At 63.4% G+C, this 21,602-nt stretch overlaps 2 protein-coding genes across 3 annotated transcripts; one reads left to right on the top strand and one right to left on the bottom strand.

The window, feature by feature from the left end:
• The first annotated feature begins 2,413 nt into the window (after positions 1–2,413).
• On the top strand, positions 2,414–4,564 carry HAPLN2 (hyaluronan and proteoglycan link protein 2). Its single transcript, XM_029055453.2, has 5 exons — positions 2,414–2,504; positions 2,727–3,101; positions 3,318–3,434; positions 3,574–3,759; positions 4,158–4,564. Exons 1-5 carry the CDS (start codon positions 2,414–2,416, stop codon positions 4,460–4,462), a joined length of 1,074 nt encoding a protein of 357 aa, XP_028911286.1. The 3' UTR covers positions 4,463–4,564.
• A 1,039-nt stretch (positions 4,565–5,603) lies between these two features.
• Positions 5,604–20,481, bottom strand: BCAN (brevican). 2 transcript variants are annotated; one of them, XM_029054693.1, is made up of 14 exons: positions 20,274–20,481; positions 17,988–18,083; positions 17,176–17,559; positions 16,182–16,356; positions 15,915–16,042; positions 14,149–14,445; positions 12,997–13,353; positions 12,670–12,804; positions 9,183–9,314; positions 8,243–8,401; positions 7,252–7,334; positions 6,905–7,049; positions 6,520–6,713; positions 5,604–5,887 (listed from the first exon to the last, which is right to left on the bottom strand). In XM_029054693.1, exons 2-14 carry the CDS (start codon positions 18,073–18,075, stop codon positions 5,822–5,824), a joined length of 2,343 nt encoding a protein of 780 aa, XP_028910526.1. In that variant the 5' UTR covers positions 18,076–18,083; positions 20,274–20,481; the 3' UTR covers positions 5,604–5,821. The 2 variants fall into 2 exon arrangements, with proteins under 2 accessions (XP_028910526.1, XP_028910527.1); XM_029054694.1 differs by having other exon boundaries at positions 17,176–17,556.
• Positions 20,482–21,602: the final 1,121 nt, after the last annotated feature.

Raw genomic sequence — 21,602 nt, 5'->3', positions numbered from 1 at the left:
TAACAAATACCATTATTATTATTATTATGAGCCCGGAGAGCCCGGGGAGCCCGGGGACGGGGTCTGTGGAGGGAGGGGGGGAAGAGTCTGAGGTGGGGGCTGCGTCTGAGTCCCGGGGAGGGGGTCTGAGGAGGAGCGAGGGAAGCCGCTGCCCCCCCAGGAGCGGCAGAAAACGTGGGAGAAGTGGGGACCCCTGGAGGAGCCGGGTCTCCGTGCTGGGGGGCGAGAAGGCGATGAGCTCGAGGAGAGGTCCCCCCTACCCCGCCGCCCTTGGGGGTCCCTCCGGATTGCAAGGAAGCAGCATGGCCTAGTGGCTAGAACACCAGCCTGGGAGTCAGAAGGTCGTGGGTTCTAATCCCGGATCTGCCCTTTGTCTGCTATGTGACCTTGGCCAAATTATTTCACTTCTCTGGGCCTCAGCTACCTCATCCGAAAAACGGGGATTGAGAATGGGAGCCCCATGTGGGACAGGGACTGTGTCCAACTCGATTTGCTTGCATCCACCCCAGAGCTTAGAACAGTGCCCGGCGCATAGTGAGCGCTTAACAAATAACCCTGTTATTATCTGTAGACTGTGGGCCCGTTGCGGGCAGGGAATGCGTCTGTTTATTGTTCTATTGTACTCTTCCAAACGCTTAGGACAGTGCTCTGAACACAGCGTGCAATAAATACGATTGAATGAAAAGGTCAGGGATAAGGAAGGGGTGGAAGGTTGGGGTGTGGGGCTCTCCCACCGGACAAGGGTAGGGGACAAACCCACAGCCTTCCGCTCTCCGGCCCCTTTGACCCTCTACCCTTTTCCATATCGCTCATCCCCCTGCCTCCGACCCAGTCGGGATCCCCGGGGCCCCTGGCCTTCAGAGGTCCCCAATGCTCCCCGCCCCCCATCACCCCCGCCCCCCGAAAACGGCCGCCGGGAGTTTGCCGCGCTGATACCGCGGCGCTTTGTGGGAGATGTAGTTCCCAGGCCGGGACCTCCTCGCCCTCCCCCACCTCTCCCTCCCTTTTGCCTCTCCAGCCACCCTCCCCCCCAGATCGAAATAGGGCAGATCCTGATATCTCCCGACTTCCAGCTCTGGGTCTTTGTGTCTCTGCCTCCAGTTACTCTGTGTCTCTCCGGCCCCGCCCCCACCCTCTCCCACCCTGACCCCCAGACCCTTGACCCCAGGGTCCCGAGGGCATCCTACCAGGCCATGCCCCCGGACCCCTCCCCTCCTCCTCCTCCTCACCCCCCTCTCCCTCCTCGGCTGTTTCCCCCCCCCCCAACTCTTTGTCCCCTAATCTCCCCCGCCCCCCCAGCCTTTGACACCCCCCCGACCCCCACCCTCTCTAACCGTCAGTCCCCGCCCTCCCTTCCCCCCAAGGCCCATCTCCCTCCCGGCCCTTCCCGGCCCTGCCCTGCCCGGGCCGGCCCGGCTGTTGATGCGGTTCTGGTCCCGCCGTCTCCAGCGCTCCGCGGGCGGAGAAAGCGCGTCGTGTCTCCCGTGGGCCGGGGGGCCAGGCGGGGGGGCCCCGGGGGACAATGCGTGGCTCTGTCCAGCGGACAAGCCGCTCCGGCCGCTGCCGCCGGGGGCGGGGCCGGGGTCAGGGAGCGGAAGGCCGCCGACCGCCTGCCTAAGGCTCCCCAGACAGCGGGAGGGGGACAGAGCCAGGCAGGTAGGGGGCACCTCGAGTTGGGGGAGGGGGCAAGGCCTGACCCCTGGCACGGTGGTGGCGGGGGCGGCAGTCGGGATACCCAAGTTCCTGGGAGCTCCCGGCCTGTCCTTTCGCGTCTCTCCGCGGAGTTTGCCTCGCTCCCGTGCCTCAGTTTCCCCTCCCGTTTGATCTCGGCCGTCCCCATCCCTGTCTCCGTCCAAGGCAGGCCCTCCGGAGGACCCTGCCTCTGGCGGCTGTTGATCCGGGGGGTGGGGGGAGGGTCAGTCCCCGTCTACCCCCCTCCGCGCCTCCTCCGGGCCCCTTCTCCCTGTTCCCGCCCCTTGTCCGCGACCCCTCGAGGGTCCGGGACGCGTGGGAGAAGCCTGACCCCCAGCCGACCCCCGCGTCCTCGCCCGCTGTGTGTCTCCGGAGCGATAACCTCCCCTCTCGGGGAGCATTGAGCCTCGCCGAGCGACCTGGCCCTGCTGCCGGGGCGAGCGCCTCGACCGCCGGCGCGGTCGGACCGGACTCCCCCCTTCCCCCAAGCCTGAGGCCCCTCGCTGTGTGACCCGCAGCCAGGCCTCACCCTCTCTGAGCCCCTTTGACCCCTTCCTCAGTCATCCCCGGTTAGGGGCCTTTGAGATCTTCGGGGATCGATCTGTTATCGGCCTACCTAGGGGTCATCCGCCCCTGGCCCTGCGTCGCCTGCTCCCCCATCCCCCCGGCCTCTCTCGGGGGGGGGCACCCAGGGTCCCTTACCCGGCCCCCAGCTCCCACCATGTCCTGCCACCCCCTCCGCCCCCTGCTCCTGCTCCTGTTCCTGACGCCCTCCGCTTCCCCGCTCCTCCCCGACGCCCCGCCGACGGCAGGTGAGCCCCGGGGTCGCCCCTCGGTTGGACCGTCCGGTCCTCGCCGCGTCCCCCGACAGTGGCCAAGGGGGTGGGGGTGGGGGCGGCCCTGGGCTGGGGGGGTGGGAAGAGGAAGAAGAGGAGGAGGAAGGGGAGGAGGAGGAAGTGAGAAGGAAGGGAGGGAGGGTCGTCGGCGGGGGTCCACCCCGGCCCCCTCTGACCACCGCACCTCCCCCGCTCCAGGAGCCCCCCAACCCCGCTACCTGCTCCGCCCTGTGCGGGAGGAGGTGTGGGGGCGGCGGGGGGGCTCCGCGACCCTCCCGTGCATGCTGGGGGTGGCGCCCCCGGGGGGATTCGCCGTGCGCTGGAGCCGCGTGGACCCGGCCCGGGCGTCCGAGACCCTGGTCCTGGTGCTGGCCAGCCGCGGCTCCGGCCCCTCCCACCTGGCCACCCGGCCCTACGGAGCCCTGGGCGCCCGCGCCCGCCTGCGCCGGGGGCACCGGCTCGACATGTCGCTGGTCCTCGGGCCGCTGGAGCTGGGCGACCCGGGACGCTTCCGCTGCCAACTCGTCCTGGGCTTGGAGGACGAGAGCGTCGGGCTCAGTCTGGAGCTGGAGGGTGAGGGGAGAGCAGGGGGCAGCCCGGGGGGCGGGGGCAGAGGCCGGGCGTGGGTCGGGGGGCAGCCTGGAGGTCAGGGGGCAGCCTGGTGGGGGGGCAGCCTAGGCTGAGGGCCTAGGCGTCCTGGAGAGGGAGGATGGACGTCGGGACCCTGAGTTCCGGGGCACCATCTCCCCTCCCTCAAACCCGCCCCCCGGGTCGGCCGGGGGTCCGCAGGGGTGGTGTTCCCTTACCAGCCCCGCGGAGGCCGCTACCAGCTGACCCTGGCCCAGGCGGAGCAGGCCTGTGAGGGCCAAGATGGGCGCTTGGCTTCGGCCGACCAGCTCTATCGGGGTGAGTGGGGGGGGGGGTCCCCGTTGGGCATCTGGCCGGGAGGCGGAGGGAGGAGAGGTGGTGGACGCAGGTGTCCCGGCTCCCCCTCCCCTTTGATGCCTCCCTCCCCTCCCCTCCCCTCCCCGTGAACATGGCGCAGCGTGGACTGAGGGCCTGCACTGGTGCGGGGCGGGCTGGCTGCGGGACGGCTCCGTGCGGTACCCGGTCCTGGAGACCCGCGCGGCCTGCGGGGGTCCCGGGCTGCCCCCCGGGATCCGAGTCTACGGGCCCCGCGACCCTCGACGTGACCGTTTCGACGCTTTCTGCTTCACCTCATCGCTAACTGGTACAGCCGGGAGCGCGGTACAGCCGGGGGCAGGGGCGGGGGGGGGGGGGGAGGCCGGGGCGGTACATCCGAGGGCGTGGTGTAACCGGGGGCTGGACGGAGAGAGGGGCGGGGTGCAGCCGAGGGCGGGGTGTAACCGGGGGCGCGGTATATGCGGGGACGCTGGGGGGTTGCGAAAGCAGGGGCCTGGATGATCGGGGCTTGGAATACCGACCCCGTTCCTTCCCATTCCTCTTTTCCTGACTTCCTTTCCCCTTGTCCCCTTCACCCCCGCCCCCCCCCGGCCTCGTGTCCCCCTCCTTCGGCCTCGTGTCCCTCTCCCCCGACCTCGTGTCCCCCTGGCCCCGGCCCCCCCCGGCACCGCGTCCCCCTCCCCCCGGCCCCTGGGCCCCGCTCAGGCCGGGTGACGTTCATCCCGGGCCGGCTGACCCTGGCGGAGGCGGGGCGGGCGTGCGGGGCGCGGGGGGCGTCGCTGGCCCTGGTGGGTCAGCTGTACGCGGCCTGGCGCTTCGCCGGCCTGGATCGGTGCGACGGGGGCTGGCTGGCCGACGGCAGCGTCCGCTTCCCCATCACCGACCCCCGGCCCCGCTGCGGCGGAGAACAGGACCCGGGCGTCCGCAGCTTCGGCTTCCCCCGCCCGCACCTGCCCTCCTACGGCGCCTACTGCTACGCCGAGACCCCGTTCCCGACCCCTGACCTCTGACCTCTGAGCCCTGGACCCCCACCCTGGAGACCCCGCCACCCTCCGTCCCACCCCCACCAGAAGCCGGAGGCCCAGGCGGCCACGTCTACGCCACCCCAGCCTCCAATCGGCGGGGGGGGGGGGGGCGGGGGGGCGGCGGTGTCTACACTGCCCGCTCAGGAGAAACTCCACCAGCTCAGGAGGACCATCGGAGGGCCACCGGCTCCCCTTTCCAGCGTTGCCGACGATGTAGACAAGAAAGCTGATAGAGCACCCACCTCTTCTTGTCAGGAATCCAGTCCCACTATTGCCGGGGGGAGGGGAATGGGGAGGAGTGATGCTTTGTGGAGATTTCCTCTCTAGAGTGTACACTTGTGGACCGGGAACATGGCCAACACTCTGTTCTTTTGTACTCTCCAAAGCTTAGTACAGTGCTCAGCACACAGTAAGTGTTCAATAAATACCACTGTTTACGTTCTTGCCGGGCCCCGGGCCTTGTGTCCGGCCTGGAAGAACCGATCTCCCCAGATTAATTCAATCTCTATCCCACAGACTCCGCCTTTCCTGGGGGTGGGGAAGGGATATATGGGGAGGGTGCGTTTGTGTGTGGGTACGTGTGTCCCTGATGAGCTGGCAGACTGTGGAGAAGGGTGGGGGATTTCCCCCCTCCTGGCCCCGCGGCACTTATGTCCATATCTGTAATTTATTTATTTATATTAATGTCCGTCTTCCTCCCTCTAGACTGTAACCTCGAGTTGGGCAGGGAATGTGTCCGTTTATTGTGGTACTGTACTCTCCCAAGCGCTTAGTCCAGTGCTCTGCACACAGTAAATGCTCAATAAATAGGATTGAATGAATGAATGATGCTGGACAGAGTGTGGGTAGAAAGAGATGGGGCCTTCATGGCTCATCTCCGACAAGAGCCTGTACCCAGGCTGGGTGTCAGTCCCAGGCAGCCACGTGTCTCCCTGGGTGGTCTTGGGTGGGAGCAGAGCAGCCCCTGTCCCGCCAGTAGACGCCGTCGCAGCCCTGTCAGGCAGAGGCCTGAGGCTTGAGGGCCATGATGACCCGCAGATCCTCCAGACCAGAATCCCCCTCTCAGTTCCCTTCCCTGCCGGTAAGGCCAGACAAGTCCCTTCCCCCGCCGAAGGGCCGAGGCCAGTTGCAGGTGCAATGCAGATTTATTTTGGGAGGACACATCCTTCTCTGGCCCCTTGCACCCCAAGGGAAAGTAAGAGAGCAGAGACTGTGGGGAACCCTGTCGATCCCAGCCTGCCCTGGAGCTTTTTCCTGGCCCTTGTCCCCTGATGTCACTTCCAATCAGTGAGGAAGGGGCTGGGGTCACCGGAAGATTCGGCTCCCCCGCCACACCTCCTTCTTTCAACACCGACCCCCCGAGGCCCAGCAGCCCCCGCCCGAAGGCCACTCTTCCGAGTCTTTGGGAACCTGTGGGGGACAAAGGGGTGACTGGAACTGCAGAAGAGGAGCTGGGGCGGAGGCGCCCCCGACCTCTGATCTCTGCCCCTTCCGGTTTCCCAGGGTCTCATCCCGACCCTGTGGGGCTGACTGGGAGTGGGGACTGGATGGCCGGTGAGGGCAGCTGGGAGTCGGGGGAATAGATGGGGGTCCAGAGGGCGGCGGGAGGGTTCCAAGGGGACTGACCGTGGTGCTGGGGGGGCTCCTTGGGGTCTGAGATGATGGGGAGCTGGGCCGGGGTCCGGGGGGACTGACCCGGGGTCTGAGGGGATGGGAAGCTGGGCCGGGGTCCGGGGGGACTGAGCCGGAGTCTGAGGGGATGGGGAACTAGGCTGGGGTCCGGGGACCTGACCCGGGGTTCGAGGGGATGGGGAGCTGGGCCGGGGTCAGGGGGGACTGAGCTGGGGTGCGAGGGGATGGGGAGCTGGGCGGGGTCCGGGGGGACTGAGCCGGGGTCCTAGGGGATGGGGAGCTGGGCCGGGGTCTGGGGGACTGAGCCGGGGTCTGAGGGGATGGGGAGCTGGGCCGGGGTCTGGGGACACTGAGACACTGACCGGGGTGTGAGGGGATGGGGAGCTGGGCCTGGGTCCGGGGACACCGACCTGGGGTCCGGGGGCCCGGCAGGTGATCTTAGGCGCTTCCCAGCGGCCGTCCGGGCGGCAGGCGACGAGGGGCGCGTTTCTCTGGCTGAGGCCCGAGCGGCAGCGGTAGCGGACGACGGCGCCCACCGCGTAGCGCTGCTGGGGGCGGCTGGTCAGCACGGCCGTGGCCAGTTCGGGGGGTGGCCCGCAGGTCACTGGGGAGACGGGGGGAGGGTGGCGAGGCAGGGGAGCAGTTTCTCTCAGAGAGCGGTCCAGTGGGTCACAGTGGACCAAGAACGGAGCCCCATCCTTTCCGGCCTCCCCTTCCCTCCGGGCTCCCGCCTTCGTGTCCGTCTGGCCCCGCAGATGACCCCAACCCTGACCAGGACGCTCCGTCCCCACTGACCCAAGCTGGCCCTGCAGGTGAACGGCAGGTGATAGTTGCAGGGAACGTCGCTCCAGCGGCCTCCGTCGTGCCAGGCCAGGACCACGCAGTCCTCCCCGGACAAGAAGTAGCTGTCCGGCTGTCCGGCCTGCCAGTTCTCGTACAGCTGCGGGGGGCGGGGAGGGGGCGGTGGGCGCGGGGTTGAGGAGAGAATGCGCGGGTGGGGAAGTCGATGTGTGCAGTCGTAGTTCTTGAGCGCTTACTAGGTGCAGAGCACTGTACTAGGCGCTATGTGTGGGGGCGAGGAGGTTGCACCGGAGGGGCTGGGGGAGGAGGGCGTCGATAAGGGTGGTCTGGGGGAATCTCACCAGGGGGGTGCCGTCCGACCACTGGAAGTCACCCTCGATGGTCCGGTCGTTGAGTCCGATCCACTGGTATTCCGGGTATCGCTCTGGGGAGCAGCGGGGGCGGGGGCGGGTCAACCGGCTGGAAGGGGAGGGGACCCCCCCTTTCTCCAGGGAGACCCTCCTCCCCCTCCCCGAGGATCTCTAAGCGCAGCTCTAAGCCCCTGGATTGTCTCTCTTTATTTCAGAATTGTACTTCCTAAGCGCTTAGTTCGGAGCTCTGCACCCAGTAAGGGCTCCATAAAGACGACCGAATGAATGAAGCAGCCTGGCTCAGTGGAAAGACCCCGGGTTTAGGAGTCAGAGGTCATGGGTTCGAATCACTTGGCAGCTGTGTGACTGTGGGCAAGTCACTTGACTTCTCCGGGCCTCAGTGACCTCATCTGTAAAATGAGGATGAAGACTGGGAGCCTCGTGTGGGACAATCTGATTGCTCTGTATCTACCCCAGAAAATAATAATAATGCTGGTATTTGTTAAGCGCTTACTATGTGCAGAGCACTATTCTAAGCGCTGGGGGAGATCCAGGGTAATCAGGTCGTCTCACGTGAGGCTCACAGCTAATCCCCATTTTCCAGATGAGGGAACTGAGGCCCAGAGAAGTGAAGTGACTTGCCCACAGTCACACAGCTGACAAGTGGTAGAGCCCGAAGTCGAACCCATGACCTCTGACTCCAAAGCCCAGGCTCTTTCCACTGAGCCACGCTGCTTCTTCCGAAAAGTGCTCTGCACGTAATAAGCGCTTTAACAAATACCCACAAAATGGGGATTAAAACTGTGAGCCCCACGTGGGACAACCTGATTACCTTGTATCCCCCAGCGCTTAGAACAGTGCTTTGCACATAGTAAGCGCTTAACAAATACCACCGTTTATTTTTATTTTATTAGGAATGGATGAATGAATGGATAAATGAATGAATGACGGGGCGGGGGGGGGGGCGGGGGGGGGCGATTACCGTGGACGAATCGTTGTTCCTCGGCCGTGCCGATCCGGGCGAGGTGCGCCCCCAGGCGGCGGCACTGATTCTCCGCCTCCGCCCACGCCCGGCGCACCGGGAAGTGTCGGTAGCAACCGCTCTGGAAGCTGTCCCAGCCGGGGCCGCAGCGGGCCAGCTCTGGGGGAGGGGGCCGGGAGAGCCGGGGTTAGGGGACCGACCCCGGAGGGAGGGGGCCTGGGAGTCAGAAGGACCCGGGTTCCAATCCCCACTCCGCCACGTGTCTGCTGCGTGACCCTGGACAAGTCACTGCACTTCTCTGGGCCTCAGTTCCCTCATCTGTAAAGTGGGGACTGAGACTGTGAGCCCCCTGTGGGACTTGGGACCGTGTCCAACTTAATTAAATTGGATCTCCCCCAGCGCTTAGAACAGTGCCGGGCACATAATAAGCGCAGGACCAGTACTATAATAATAATGATATTGGTTAAGCGCTTACTATGTGCAAAGCACTGTTCTAAGCGCTGGGGACTACAAGGTGATCAGGTTGTCCCACAATCAATCCCCATTTTACAGATGAGGTAACTGAACCACAGAGAAGTTAAGTGACTTTCCCAAAGTCACCCAGCTGACAAGCGGCGGAGCTGGGATTAGAACCCATGACCTCTGACTCCCAAGCCCGGGCTCTTTCCACGGAGCCACGCTGCTTCTCTATCGTTATTCTTGTTAGGAGAGCAGCTATTGCGGGAAGTCAGGGTGAAGGGAGCGGCTCTGGGCGGGAGGCCGGGGTTAGGGGAGTAGCTTTGGAGGGGAGAAATTCTGCCAGGGGTCCAGGGCCTGGCTGGGGGCGGGGAGGCCGCTTGGGGACAGGGTGGGGGAAAGGTCCCTGAAGGGGCAGATGGGCACCCCCACCCCCACCCCGCCCTGTCCCGCTGTCCCCCTTGGGTCCCCCCCGCCCCCTCACCGAGCTCACAGACCGACCCCCCGTAGCCGGGGAGGCAGACGCAGCTGATCCCGGCCCCTCCGGCTCCGCGGTCGGCGCCCGGATCCTCGTAGCACGTGCCTCCGTTCTGGCACGGGTTCGGCTCACAGCCGCCTGCACACACACAGACACCGGCTCGATGCGGCTCCTCCGCCCGCTGTCTGTCCTTCATCCTGCTTGCTGCAGCACCACCCTCCCCCCCGCCCCGGCCCCACATGCACATACCGGCTGCGCCCCTCCCCCATCCCGACTCAACCTCGGTTCTGGGGCACGGGCGCGGGCCTCCGCAGAGCCTGTCACCCCCCAAGATGACAGGATCTGGCCCGGGTCCCCGGCCTTTGCACGGTCCGGTCATTCCTCCGGGCCGGGCCGGGGACTGAGGCGGCCACAGGATTCAGGCTGGTGAGGCCAAATTCCCATTTTCTGGTTTGCCCCTGCTGGGCAGCGAGCAGACTTTTTTCTGAATCGCCTCTGATACTCCCCCAAATCCCACCTCCTTCCCCCAAACCTCTTTTTGATCTTCACCTGACCTCTTCCCCCACCTCCTCAAGGAAACCCCAAGAGATGTGGTGGAATGATTTGAATTCAGGAGCCTTCCTGCTTGATCTGAAGGCAGGAGATTGGCTCAGGTGACCTCCCAAGGTCCATCTTGGCATCTGTGACCTCTGTCACCTTGCGGGGATGATAGAGGGAGGGAGCCCAGCCCAAGAAGGTGGAGAGGTCCGACTGTCGCAGAAATAATCCCATCCTGCTCCCTGTTTATGTGCCACCTCTCCACTCACCCTAGAGTAACAGTGTGGCCTAGTGGAAAGAGCACAGAACTGGGAGTGAGAGTTCGTAAATTCTAATCCCGGCTCTGCAACCTGCCTGTTCTGAGTCCTTGGGCAAGTCACTAAACTGGTCTCTGCCTCAGTTTCCTCATCTATAAAATGGGGATTCAATACCTGTTCTCCCTCCCCTTGAATCCCTGTCCCCCATGGGACTCACAGTCTGTCTCATCCAATTGGTTGGCACATAGTAAGCACTTCACAAACGTTATTATTATCATCATTATTATTGTTATGATTATTCCCTAATTCTGATGGCCCTGCTGGGCTCCAAACATCATCCCTTCCACCACAGAACCAGCCCATGTTCTCCAGAGCTGGTTCATAGCCCTTTCTGAAAACAGAGGGATAGATGAAATGAACACTTGGGGCCTGGGGATCCAGAAACTTCCCCCGATTACCATTCCATGCATAAATAGGTGTTCTCTCCCCCCCCCCCCCCCCCGCCACAGACATCCCACCCCCCAAACTAACAACATTGGTACTTCCTGGCAGCCACATGCCTTCCTTTTGATGCGTGACCTAACTTCTGGGCAGGAACATGACCTCGCTTCCTGCCAGTAGAAATCTCCTCCATCACTTCTTTTCTGGGGTAACAAAGCTCCCCTTAGGAAGGGAACGTGCACCTAACTTATGAACTTCCTCATGTGCTTAGAACAGTGCGTGGCACCCAGTGAACACTCAATAAATGCCATTAGTGTTGTATGGTACTTCTCCTCCAGGTTAGGTGACAAGAGGTCCTAAAACTTCAGGCTCTGTCCCACAACCCACCCGAAATTCTTTGGCCACCCCTCTCCCCCCCACTCCCCTCCAACACGGCGGACACATCATTTCTGGTCAAGAGAGTTGTGAGTAGCGAGGAAGTGGGCATTCAAAGCCGCATCTTCCTGCCCTCTCTACCAGCCTGCCTCTTCCTCTTCTGCGGGTCGGGGGCCTGGCGGGCTGCGGGGCTGAGGGGCTGGGAGCCTAGGGAAGCCGCACCCACAGTCAGGGAAGTTGCGGGAGAGGTAGTTAGTGAGATTAGAGGCGAGTCAGAGTGGAGCTGAGTCTACACTGCACAGAAAACCACCAGTACTCCCTCGGATCATCTGCTAGGAGTGGGTAGAAAGGGTAGACGTGACTCTGTTTGTCTACACTGCCTGGCCCCTGTCAGCTGTGTTCTCTCTCTGACTATACCATCCTCCTGCTCTTCTGCCCTCCCTGGGAAGAGGCCCAGAAACGTCTCTCCCAGGTTCCCCACTCAGAGGGGTCTGGATCTTAACTTGTCTGGAGATGGCTCAGACGCTCAGCAGACTGGATCCTTCTCCACCCCCCCCCAACAACACATACACACACACACACACACACACACACACACACAGAGCTCTACCCCTGAGCTGGTGGAACAGCAGGTGACTCAGTGGAAAGAGCACGGGTTTAGGAGTTAGAGGTCATGGGTTCTAATCCCGGCTCCGCCACCTGTCAGCTGTGTGACTTTGGGCAAGTCACTTAACTTCTCGGGCCCTCAGTTACCTCATCTGTAAAATGGGGATTAAGACTGTGAGCCTCACGTGGGGCAAGCTGATTACCCTGTATCTCCCCCAGCGCTTAGAACAGTGCTTGGCACATAGTAAGTGCTTAACAAATACCAACACTATTATTACTTCTTCCCAGGCTGAGTAGTCCCAGATAAAGACAGCAAAATCGAAGGTTAGTAGCGACTAGCCAGGGGGTGGGGGGGTCGGGGCAGGGGAGGCGCTAATCAACGGAGGGGGATGAGAGACACTGAGGAGAGAGAGATCAGAAGAACAGAGAGACCAAGACCCCACGGATTTAGACAGATGGAAAGACAGGAAGAGATGGGGAAAGTGAGAGGATCAGAGATAATTCCAGAGGTGGAGAGGTACAGCGATTAACTCAGCGGCATAGACTCACACACATAGACACACACACTCACACGCACACACACACAACGGGTGGGGGGCAAGAAAGAGAGGGAGAGAGGGGTAAACTCAGAAACGTGGAGACTCCGAGATAGACGGGCCACTAGGGGATGGTCTGATCTCCAGAGCGAAGTTTAATCCGGTTTATTCGGTGAGCTAATTTCCATGGAAACAGATATAAACATACTTCACAGAAGTAGAGAAGGCGGGGCCCGGAGGGGGCGGGGAGGGGGGGGGAAACGGCTCCAGGAGGCAGGGGATGGGGCTGGGGGAAGCGGGGAGCCGAGGGACCCAGGAAACCCCGGGGGACCAGGGGGACCGCTGCGGTCCTGACAGGACAGACAGAACGACAGACAGACGGACGGACAGGCCCGGGTGGGGGCAGGGGCAATTGGGGGGGGGTGGGGGGAGGGAGGGCGGGAGGAGCAGGCGGACGAAGGGTCGGGTGGTGGTCAGTCGGTCAGAGTCCGGCCCACAGGGCCGCCCACAGGGCCAGGGCCAGGACGGGCGCGGGGAGGCCGCCAGCGGAGGCGGGGCCGCGGCTGGCTCGTTCGGTGGGGCCGGGGGCCGGCGACCGAGACGGGGTCGGGGTTGCCCCGCTCCCCTCCCCCCGACCCCTCCCCTGCCCCGCCGCCAGCCCCTCCCCGCCCCCCGGCACCCGCTCCGGCCTGGGGGATGGGGCTGGGGGAGTGGTCTCCGGGGTCTCCGCCGGCTCCATACCTGTGGGGGGCAGCTCGGGGGAGGATTCTGCCCCCCGGCCTTCCTCCTCGTCCTCCTCTCCGTCCTGCGGCCCGTCCGGCCCCTCCCCCGCTGTCACTGCCGCGGCGGTGGGCTCCAGGCCCAGTTCTGCAGCTCCTGGGGAGCGGGACGGAGAGGGCCAGGGACGGGGAGGGGTCGGGGAGGGGAGGGAGACTGTCCCGTCAGTCCTGGGGACGCCCCGCGCCCCCCGCCCCCTGCCCCTGGGCTGGGCAGAAACCCACGCTGGAAATCCAGCAGCTGGGCAGAGGGAGTAGGGCATGGGAGCGGGGGCGGGGGAGGGGGTCTTACCGGGCGGGGTCCCACGGGCGTCTTGGTGCTGGTGGTGGTGGTGATGGTGGGGGTCAGGACGTTCCTCGGGGGTTGGGTCGGCCGGGTCGGCCGTGAGGGCCGCGGGCTGGTCAGTGTAGGGCTCGGCCGTCCGGTGGGCGTCCAGGGCGTCGGCGGGGTTCCCGGGGGGCTCCGTGGGGTCGGGCAGGGGGAAGGGCAGGGGGATGGAGTAGATGGCCCCTCGGGACTCCGCTTCCCCCTGGGGCCCCGGCAAGGTCAGCTCAGCCAGCTCGTCCGACACGGTCACCAGCTCCGCCAGCCCGGCGCCGTCGGAAGCCTCGAGGTCCCGGGGTTCCGCCGTGGGGCTCCGGACGGACTCTGCGGGCCCAGCGGATGCCGGCTGTGGGGACGGGGGGCGCCGGGGGGCACCGGGGGGACGCCGGGGGGACACCGGGGGGAGCGGGAGGGCCGCTCCCTCCTCCCCCACCTCACCCCCGCCCCGACGGCCCCGTGCCGGGGGACCCAGGAGCGGGAGGCTGGGTTCGGGGCGGGGGGTGAGAGCTGGAGACCGAGGGGACGGGGGGCGGGGGAGGCTGGGGTTCCACCCGTGGGAGGCACAGGGTCGGGGCAGGACCAGGGCGAGGGGAGCGGGGGACCGGGCGGAGCCGCGGCCGGCGTGAGGGCCCGGGGCGGGGGGACACGGGGGCGCAGGGGATCGGGTCCGGGGCCAACGGAGCAGGGTCCAGGGAGGTGGGCAGGGCAGAGGGAACCGCAATCCGGAGGGTTAGGGCCCGGGGGAGGGCAGAGGGGACGACGAAGGACCCGGGAGGAGTCCGGCCGTCGGGTGGGGGAGGGCAAAGGGACGGGCAAGGGTCACGGGTGGACGGAGGGGACCGGGAAGGAGGACAGAGGGGACCGGACCGGGGTCGCGAGGTGGACGGAGGGGACCGGGAGGAAGGACAGAGGAGAGCGGGGGGGACCGGGCCCACGTCGCGGGGTGGACGGAGGGGACCGGGAGGGTCCGGCCGGGGTCGAGGGGAGCGCAGAAAGTACCGGGGGGACCGGGCCCGGGTCCTGGGGGGACCGGGAGGAGTAGCCGCTTCGGGGCCGGGGGAAGGGCCGAGGTGCCCGGGGAATGGGGGGCGGATCCGGGGCCGGGGGCGGAGCGGGCACCTCGGAAGCAGTAGACGTCGAAGCGGCTCCTGGCGTCGGGGAAGCCGGTCTGGTTGGGGAAGAGGAAGACGGTCTGGACGCCGGGCCGGGCCCCGCCGCCGCAGCGCTCCCGGGGGCTGACGATGGGGTAGCGGACGCTGCCGTCGGCCAGCCAGCCCGGGCGGCACCGGTCCAGCCCGCCGCTCCAGGCGGCGAACAGCTGACCCGTCGTGGCGATGGCGGCGCCCCGAGCCCGGCAGTACCGCCGGGCCTCAGCCAGGGTCAGCTTCTGCGGCGGAGCGCCCAGGAACAGCTCTCCTGGGCGGGGCGGGGCGGGGCGGGGCGGGGGGAGAGGGGACGAGAGGGGAACGGGCGGGGGTCGGTCATAATAATCATGATGACGACGGTATCTGTGAAACGCTTACTATGGGCCAAGCGCCGTTCTAAGCGCTGGCGGAGATACAAGGTCCTCAGGGCGTCCCACCTGGGGCTCACCATCCCCATCCCCATTTGACAGGTGAGGAGACTGAGGCGCAGAGAAGTGAGGTGACTTGGCCAAGGTCACACAGCAGACACGTGGAGGAGCCGGGATTTGACTTCTCTGGGCCTCAGTGACCTCATCTGTAAAATGGGGATTAACTGTGAGCTTCACGTGGGGCAACCTGATCACCCTGTATCCACCCCAGCGCTTACAACAGTGCTCTGCACATAGTAAGCGCTTAACAAATGCCAACATTATTATTATTATTATTAGAACCCACGACCTCTGACTCCTAAGCCCGGGCTCTTGCCACTAAGCCACGCTGCTTCTCTCTTCATCCGCAGCCCTGGGGCATGGGCGGAGGGGGAAGGAGGGGGGCGGAGGGGAGGGTTCGGGTTCTGTCACACGCATGATTATTATAATAATAATAATAACCGTGAGTGCTGGGATGCCTACAAGCAAATCGGGTTGGACACAGTCCCTGTCCCACAGGAGGTTCGCAGCCTCGGTAATAATTACCGTACTTGTTAAGCGCTTACTGTGCACCGGACCCTCTATTAAGCGCTGGGGTGAATACAAGCAATGGGGTTGGACACAGTCCCTGTCCCTCTTGGGGCTCACGATCTCAATAATAATTATGGCACTTGTTAAGGGCTCACTATGTGCCAGGCACTCTACTAAGCGTTGGGGTGGATACGAGCAAAAAGGGATGGCCTTAGTCCCTGTCCCACGTGGAGCTCACGTTCTCAATAATAATTATGGTATTTGTTAAGGGCTTACTGAGTGCCGGGGTGGATCCAAGCAAATCGGGTTAGACACAGTCCCTGTCCCACCACGTGGGGCTCACAGTCTCCATCCCCATTTTAGAGATAAGGGAACTGGGGCCCAGGGAAGTGATATTCTGCAGGGGAGGGTTCCAAGCAGTCCGGGAAGAGGGAGAGGGTCTCGCATAGTCTTGAGGGGGCGGTTGAGAAGTAGCGTGGCCCAGTGGAAAGAGAACTGATTTAGGAATCGGAGGTCGTGGGTTCTAATCTCGGCTCCGCCACCTGTCAGCTGGGTGACTTTGGGCAAGTCACTTGACTTCTCGGTGCCTCAGTTACCTCATCTGTCAAATGGGGATGAAGACTGTGAGCCCAAAGTGGGACAACCTGATTACCCTGTATCTCCCCCAGCGCATAGTACAGTGCTCGGCACATAGTAAGCGCTTAACGAATACCAACATTGTTATCATGAAGGCAAGGCGGAGACGCGGGGGATCTGGAGCGGCTGACCCGGGGAGAGGAGGAAGAAGGGGAGGGGGCGTTACCCTGCAGGTCCTCAGCGTAGCAGTACACGTCGTACAGTTCCTCGGGGTCCACGGTGCCGTAGTTCCGGATGCCCGGGACCCCGTCCATGTCCCCGAAGCAGGCCTCGCGCGGGGTCTGGATGGGGTACCTGGGGGACAGGCGACACGGCGGTCCGGCCTCCCGTCCCTCGGGCCCCCGGCCCCCCCGGCCCCCCCGGTCCCCCCGGCCCCCCCGGCCCCCCCGGCCTCCCCCGGCCCCCGGCGCGGGGCTCCCCGCCCGGTCCTCACCGCACGGTCCTGTCGGCCAGCCAGCCCGCGTCGCACTGCTCGAAGCCGCCCCAGTAGGCCGCCCGCAGCTGGTCCGGGGTGGCGATGGCGGCGCCGATGCGGACACAGGCGTCCCGGGCCGCCGAGAAGGAGAAGGCGTAGCGGGCCGTGCCCTCGCGGTACAGAAAAACCACCCCTGGAGGGGGCACGGCTTCGCTGGACCCTCCGCCCTTTCCCTCCTCCCTCCTTCCATCCTCTCATTCACTCCGCGCAGGGCAGGGGTCTCGGGGGGGCCCGGTCCCCCCAGTCCCCTCTATACTCCCTCCCGGTGCCCTGCGTTAACTGCGATCGAATGAATTCCCTTCTCTCCTCTCCCCTCCCTTCCCACTCCCCCGTCCCCCTCTCTCCTGTCTCTCCCCACCCCCCAGCCTGTCTCTCCTGTCTCTCGTCCACTCCCTCGGACCTCCTCCCAGGGCTCAGGCTCCCCGCAGCCAAGACCATCTGCCCTGATCCCCTCCGTATGCCTGAGCAACAGTAATGATAATCGTGTTTATTAAGCACATAATAATGGTATTTGTTAAACGCTTACTAGATGCCAAGCACGGTGCTTACTAGGTGCGAGGCACTATACAAAGGGCTGGGGGTGGGGATATAAGCCAACTGGGTTGGGCACGGTCCCTGTCCCACGTGGGGCTCACAGTCTCAATCCCCTTTTTACAGATGAGGTAACTGAGGCCCAGAGAAGTGAAGCGACCTGCCCAAGGTCACACAGCAGACAAGGGGCAGAGCTGGGATTAGAACCCATGACCTCCTGACTTCCAGACCCACGCTCTAGGCACTACCCCAAGCTGCTTCTCTGAACCACGGACTGACTGAGTTTCCCGGCCTGTCTCTCTATCCTAACCCCACCCCACGATAAGTCCGACCGGCTGTCCATCCATCCGTCCACCTCTTTTTCTGTTTCTGGTCGTCCATCTCCCCCTGCCCCCCAGCCCCAAGCGCCCCCTGGGTTCACCTTTGACCTTGACTTCGATGGCATCCCGCCCATCATCCAGGCCATGTTGGACCTGGCAGCGGTAGAGGCCGGAGTCATTGGTGCGCAGGTGGCTGAGGGTCAGGGAGGCATCGGTGGGGTCGGCTGGGTAGCCAGGCAGGGCCACTCGGCGGCGGTACGGCTCGCTGACCTTCACCTTGACTCCTCGGGCCACGAGGATCTCCGTCTCCCGCCCACCAGACAGGAAGGTCCACTTTACCCGAGGCGAGCGGCCGGAGGCGGGGGCGGGGGGCGGCAGCTGCAGGTAGGTTATGTGGCAAGGGATGGACACGCTGCCCGCCAGGGGCGGCCGCAGGGGGCCGACGGCCGCGATGGTCACCCGGAGGCCCCGGCTGTCACCTGCTGCTGGACAGAGAGGGGAACAGGGGAAGGGAGGTGCGGGGACGGGGGGGCGGGAGGGAAAGCCAGAATGACCTGGTCCAAGGGCAGGATCTGACAAGTCGTCAGGGCATTCAGGGGGGTGGCAATAATAATAATAATAATAATAGTAGTCCTTGTTAAGCACTTACTATGTGCCAAACACTTTTCTAAGCGCTGGGGCAGTTATAAATTAATCAGGCTGGACAAAATCCCTGTCCCACAAGGGGGTTCACACTCTTAATCCCCATTTTACAGATGAGGTAACTGAGGCCCAGAGAAGTGGACTTGCCCAAAGTCCCTCAGCAGACATATGGCAGAGTCTGGATTAGAAGCCAGGTGCTTCTGACACCCAGGCCCTTGCTCTATTCATTAAACCATGTTGCTTCTCATAAGCAGAAGATAGAGGGAGGTACCTGATCCATCCACGGGCACGGCGGCAGTCAGCGCTGTGGTCAGCACCAGGGTGGTCCACAGCAGCGATGGCAGGGATAGCCGGCTCATCTTGGGGACTAGGGACGGGGACAACCCAGGACCCCAGTCGGTGTCTCCTTAGGTCAGGTCAGATCAGCCTATTCCTCCCATTGCCTTCTTTCCTGCCTGCTGCTCCCTCTAAACCAGGATTAGCCGGGGGTGGGGGGAGTTGGGAACGGTTTAGGCAGGAGCATGGACAAGGTGACCCCCTTCTTTTCTCTGACCAGGGGCCAGTTGTCCCACCTGCTCCCTTGGCGGGGACTGGGAGAGCAAAGTAGTTGTAGACGGGGGTCCCTGCCTTCAGGGATTTTTACAATTGGCACCTGGTGAGGGAAAGGAATGGGGTCATCTTGTCCTGTCTCTCTCCCCTCCAGTTCATATTCACTCTGCTGCCCGGATCATTTTTCTTCAAAAATATTCGGTTCATGTTTCCCCTCTCCTCAAGAACCTCCAGTGGCTGCCCATCCACCCCTGCATCAGACAGAAACTTCTGCCCCTTTCCTATCTTACCTTCCTGATTTCCTACTACAGCCGGGCCCGTTCACTTAGCTCCTCGAATGCCAACCTACTCACTCTACCTCGATCTCGTCTGTTTCACCACCGACCCCTCACCCACGTCTTGCCATTGACCTGGAGCCTCCTCCCCCTTCATGTCCGAAAGACGATCGCTCTCCCCATATCTCCTCCAGGAGGTCTTCCCGACAAAGTCCTCATTTCCTCTTCTCCCACTCCCTTCTGTGTCAACTCTTTATCCCATTTGGATTTGCACCCTTTATCCACCACTCCCTCAGCCCCACAACACTTCTGTATATATCAATTTTTATTTATATTAATATCTATCTCCCTCTCTAAACCATCGGCTCCCTGTGGGCAGGGAGCGAGTCCACCGGCTGTTCCGTACTCTCCCAGGCGCTTAGGACAGTGCTCTGCACACAGTAAGCGCTCAATAAAAACGATTTATTGACGGCCTCCCCTATTCCTCAGTTTCCCTCTCTGCCTCACCCGGCACCTACCACAGCTTCCCAGATCCCAAGCTGTGGACAGGGAATCCAGGCGCTTGGAGATCCACTTATTTTGGGGTGGAGGGAGTGAGGAGGAGAAGGCGGAATCGCTATGGGGGCGGGGCCGGGGTAGCGATGGGGGCGGGATCCCTTCGGGCTGGGCTCCAGGGGAGACTCCCATTCATTTGTTCATTCATTCATTCATTCATTCATTCATTCAATCGTATTTATTGAGCGCTTATTGTGTGCAGAGCACTGTGCTAAACGCTTGGAAAGTGCAAAGCAGCGATAAAGTGAGACAATCCCTGCCTACAACGAGTTCACAGTCTGGGGTGGGGCGGAGGAGACAGACATCAATGCAAGTAAACAGCCATCAATATAAAATAGAATTATAGAAAGATACATACATGCACACATAACTGCTATGGGGCAGGGAGAGGGGGAAGAGCAAAGGGAGCGAGCCGCGGTGATGCGGAAGGGAAGGGGAAGCTGAGGAAAAGCGGGGTTTAGTCTGGGAAGGCCTCCCGGAGGAGGTGCGCCCCACCGGGCTCGGTTGTAAACCCACTCTGGACAGGGATTGTCTCTCTTTATTGCTGTTTTGAGCCCGTTGTTGGGTAGAGATGGTCTCCATCTGTTGCCGAATTGTACTTTCCAAGCGCTTAGTAGTGTTTTGCCCACCATAAGTACTCAATAAATACGATTGCTTGATTGTACTTTCCAAGCGCTTATTACAGAGAGCTCTGCACACAGTAAGCGCTCCATAATTACGATTGAATGAATGAATGATTGTCAGGGCTTATAAATGAGTGAGGGCTCCGGCTGGGAACTGTAGCATGGGGGTGTGGGCGGAGAGGCATGGTGAAGGGGGTCGGGGCGGTTGAGAGTCAGAACCCCCAGGACCTCCGACCCCCGGGGCCTCCAACCCCCGGGGTCTCCAACCCCTAGGACCTCCAACCCCCGCGGTCTCCGTCCCCAGGTCGCAGACGGGTGGTCTTTCACTCTCCTTCTCCAGAAGCGGCCCGTCCCCCCGCCCCCCGCCCCCTTCTCCCCAGTCCCCACGGACCATGACCTCCCCCGAGGTCACCGCGTTGAAACCCCTGCCTCGACCCCCTCCCCCGAATCCCCGCCCCCCCTCCTTGAGTTCCCCATCGATAATCGATCATCAATGACCCCGGAGTCCGGGCGCGCGCGGGGCGGGGAAGAGCCGGAGGGGGCGGGGGGACTCACCTGCCCGGGGAGGGGGGAGGAGGGGAGGATTTGGGGACGGGTCCCTTCTTCCCGGCCCTCTGTCCGTCCACCGGCCCCTCTGACCTTGGGGTCCGCCTGTCCGGCCCTCCGGCCCCCGCGGCCCCCGCGGCCCCTGCGTCCGGGTCCTCCCGGCGCTGTCCTGCAGCAAGAGATTGCGGCGGCGGCTGCGGGGGTGGAAGGGGAGGGGGAAGGGAGCGGGAGGGGGGTCAGGGGGCCGGAGCCAGGTGCCCCCCACCCCCCACCCCGCAGGGAGACAGAACCTCCTTTCATCCGCCCCCCCCTCCGCCCGCTCCGCCCCCCCCCCCCCCGACCCCTCCCCGCGCTGCCAAGGAGACCGCCGCCACCGGGAAAGCGGCCGCTTGGCCCCGGGGCGGAGACACTGGGATAGACTCCCAGGGGACCGGAGGCACTAGGATAGACTCCCGGAGAGCCTGAGACCTTGAGAGAGACTCCCGCAGCGGCCGGGACACTGGGATAGGCACCCAGAGAGCCTGAGACACTAGGATAGACTCCCAGAGAGCCTGAGACCTTGGGAGAGACTCCCGCAGCGGCCGGGACACTGGGATAAACACCCAGAGAGCCTGAGACACTAGGATAGACTCCCAGAGAGCCTGAGACCTTGGGAGAGACTCCCGCAGCGGCCGGGACACTGGGATAGACACCCAGAGAGCCTGAGACCTTGGGAGAGACTCCCCCAGCGCCCGGGACACTGGGATAAACACCCAGAGAGCCTGAGACACTAGGATAGACTCCCGGAGAGCCTGAGACCTTGGGAGAGACTCCCGCAGCGGCCGGGACACTGGGATAGACACCCAGAGAGCCTGAGACACTAGAATAGACTCCCAGAGAGCCTGAGACCTTGGGAGAGACTCCCGCAGCGGCCGGGACACTGGGATAGACACCCAGAGAGCCTGAGACACTAGGATAGACTCCCAGAGAGCCTGAGACCTTGGGAGAGACACTAGGATAGACTCCCAGAGAGCCTGAGACCTTGGGAGAGACTCCCGCAGCGGCCGGGACACTGGGATAGACACCCAGAGAGCCTGAGACACTAGGATAGACTCCCAGAGAGCCTGAGACCTTGGGAGAGACTCCCGCAGCGGCCGGGACACTGGGATAGACACCCAGAGAGCCTGAGACACTAGGATAGACTCCCAGAGAGCCTGAGACCTTGGGAGAGACACTAGGATAGACTCCCAGAGAGCCTGAGACCTTGGGAGAGACTCCCGCAGCGGCCGGGACACTGGGATAGACACCCAGAGAGCCTGAGACACTAGGATAGACTCCCAGAGAGCCTGAGACCTTGGG

The sequence above is a fragment of the Ornithorhynchus anatinus genome, chromosome X5 (genome assembly GCF_004115215.2).
Source record: "Ornithorhynchus anatinus isolate Pmale09 chromosome X5, mOrnAna1.pri.v4, whole genome shotgun sequence".
Taxonomy (NCBI): domain Eukaryota; kingdom Metazoa; phylum Chordata; class Mammalia; order Monotremata; family Ornithorhynchidae; genus Ornithorhynchus; species Ornithorhynchus anatinus.
Note: the sequence above shows the minus strand (reverse complement) of the source record. Positions and strands in the feature narration are given on the sequence as shown.

What these genes read in the sequence shown, in the direction of transcription:
- BCAN (XM_029054693.1), bottom strand. Translation starts at nt 18,075, where the DNA reads ATGAGCCGGCTATCCCTGCCATCGCTGCTGTGGACCACCCTGGTGCTG. An exon ending in GGTCGGACGGCACCCCCCTG is followed by an intron (nt 7,050 to 7,251) that starts GTGAGATTCCCC and finishes CGCCCCCCGCAG; the next exon opens with CTGTACGAGAACTGGCAGGC. An exon ending in GCCGGGCCCCCGGACCCCAG is followed by an intron (nt 5,888 to 6,519) that starts GTCGGTGTCCCC and finishes TGTCCCCCACAG; the next exon opens with GTTCCCAAAGACTCGGAAGA.
- HAPLN2 (XM_029055453.2), top strand. Translation starts at nt 2,414, where the DNA reads ATGTCCTGCCACCCCCTCCGCCCCCTGCTCCTGCTCCTGTTCCTGACG. An exon ending in GCTCAGTCTGGAGCTGGAGG is followed by an intron (nt 3,102 to 3,317) that starts GTGAGGGGAGAG and finishes GGGGGTCCGCAG; the next exon opens with GGGTGGTGTTCCCTTACCAG. An exon ending in GGCCGACCAGCTCTATCGGG is followed by an intron (nt 3,435 to 3,573) that starts GTGAGTGGGGGG and finishes AACATGGCGCAG; the next exon opens with CGTGGACTGAGGGCCTGCAC.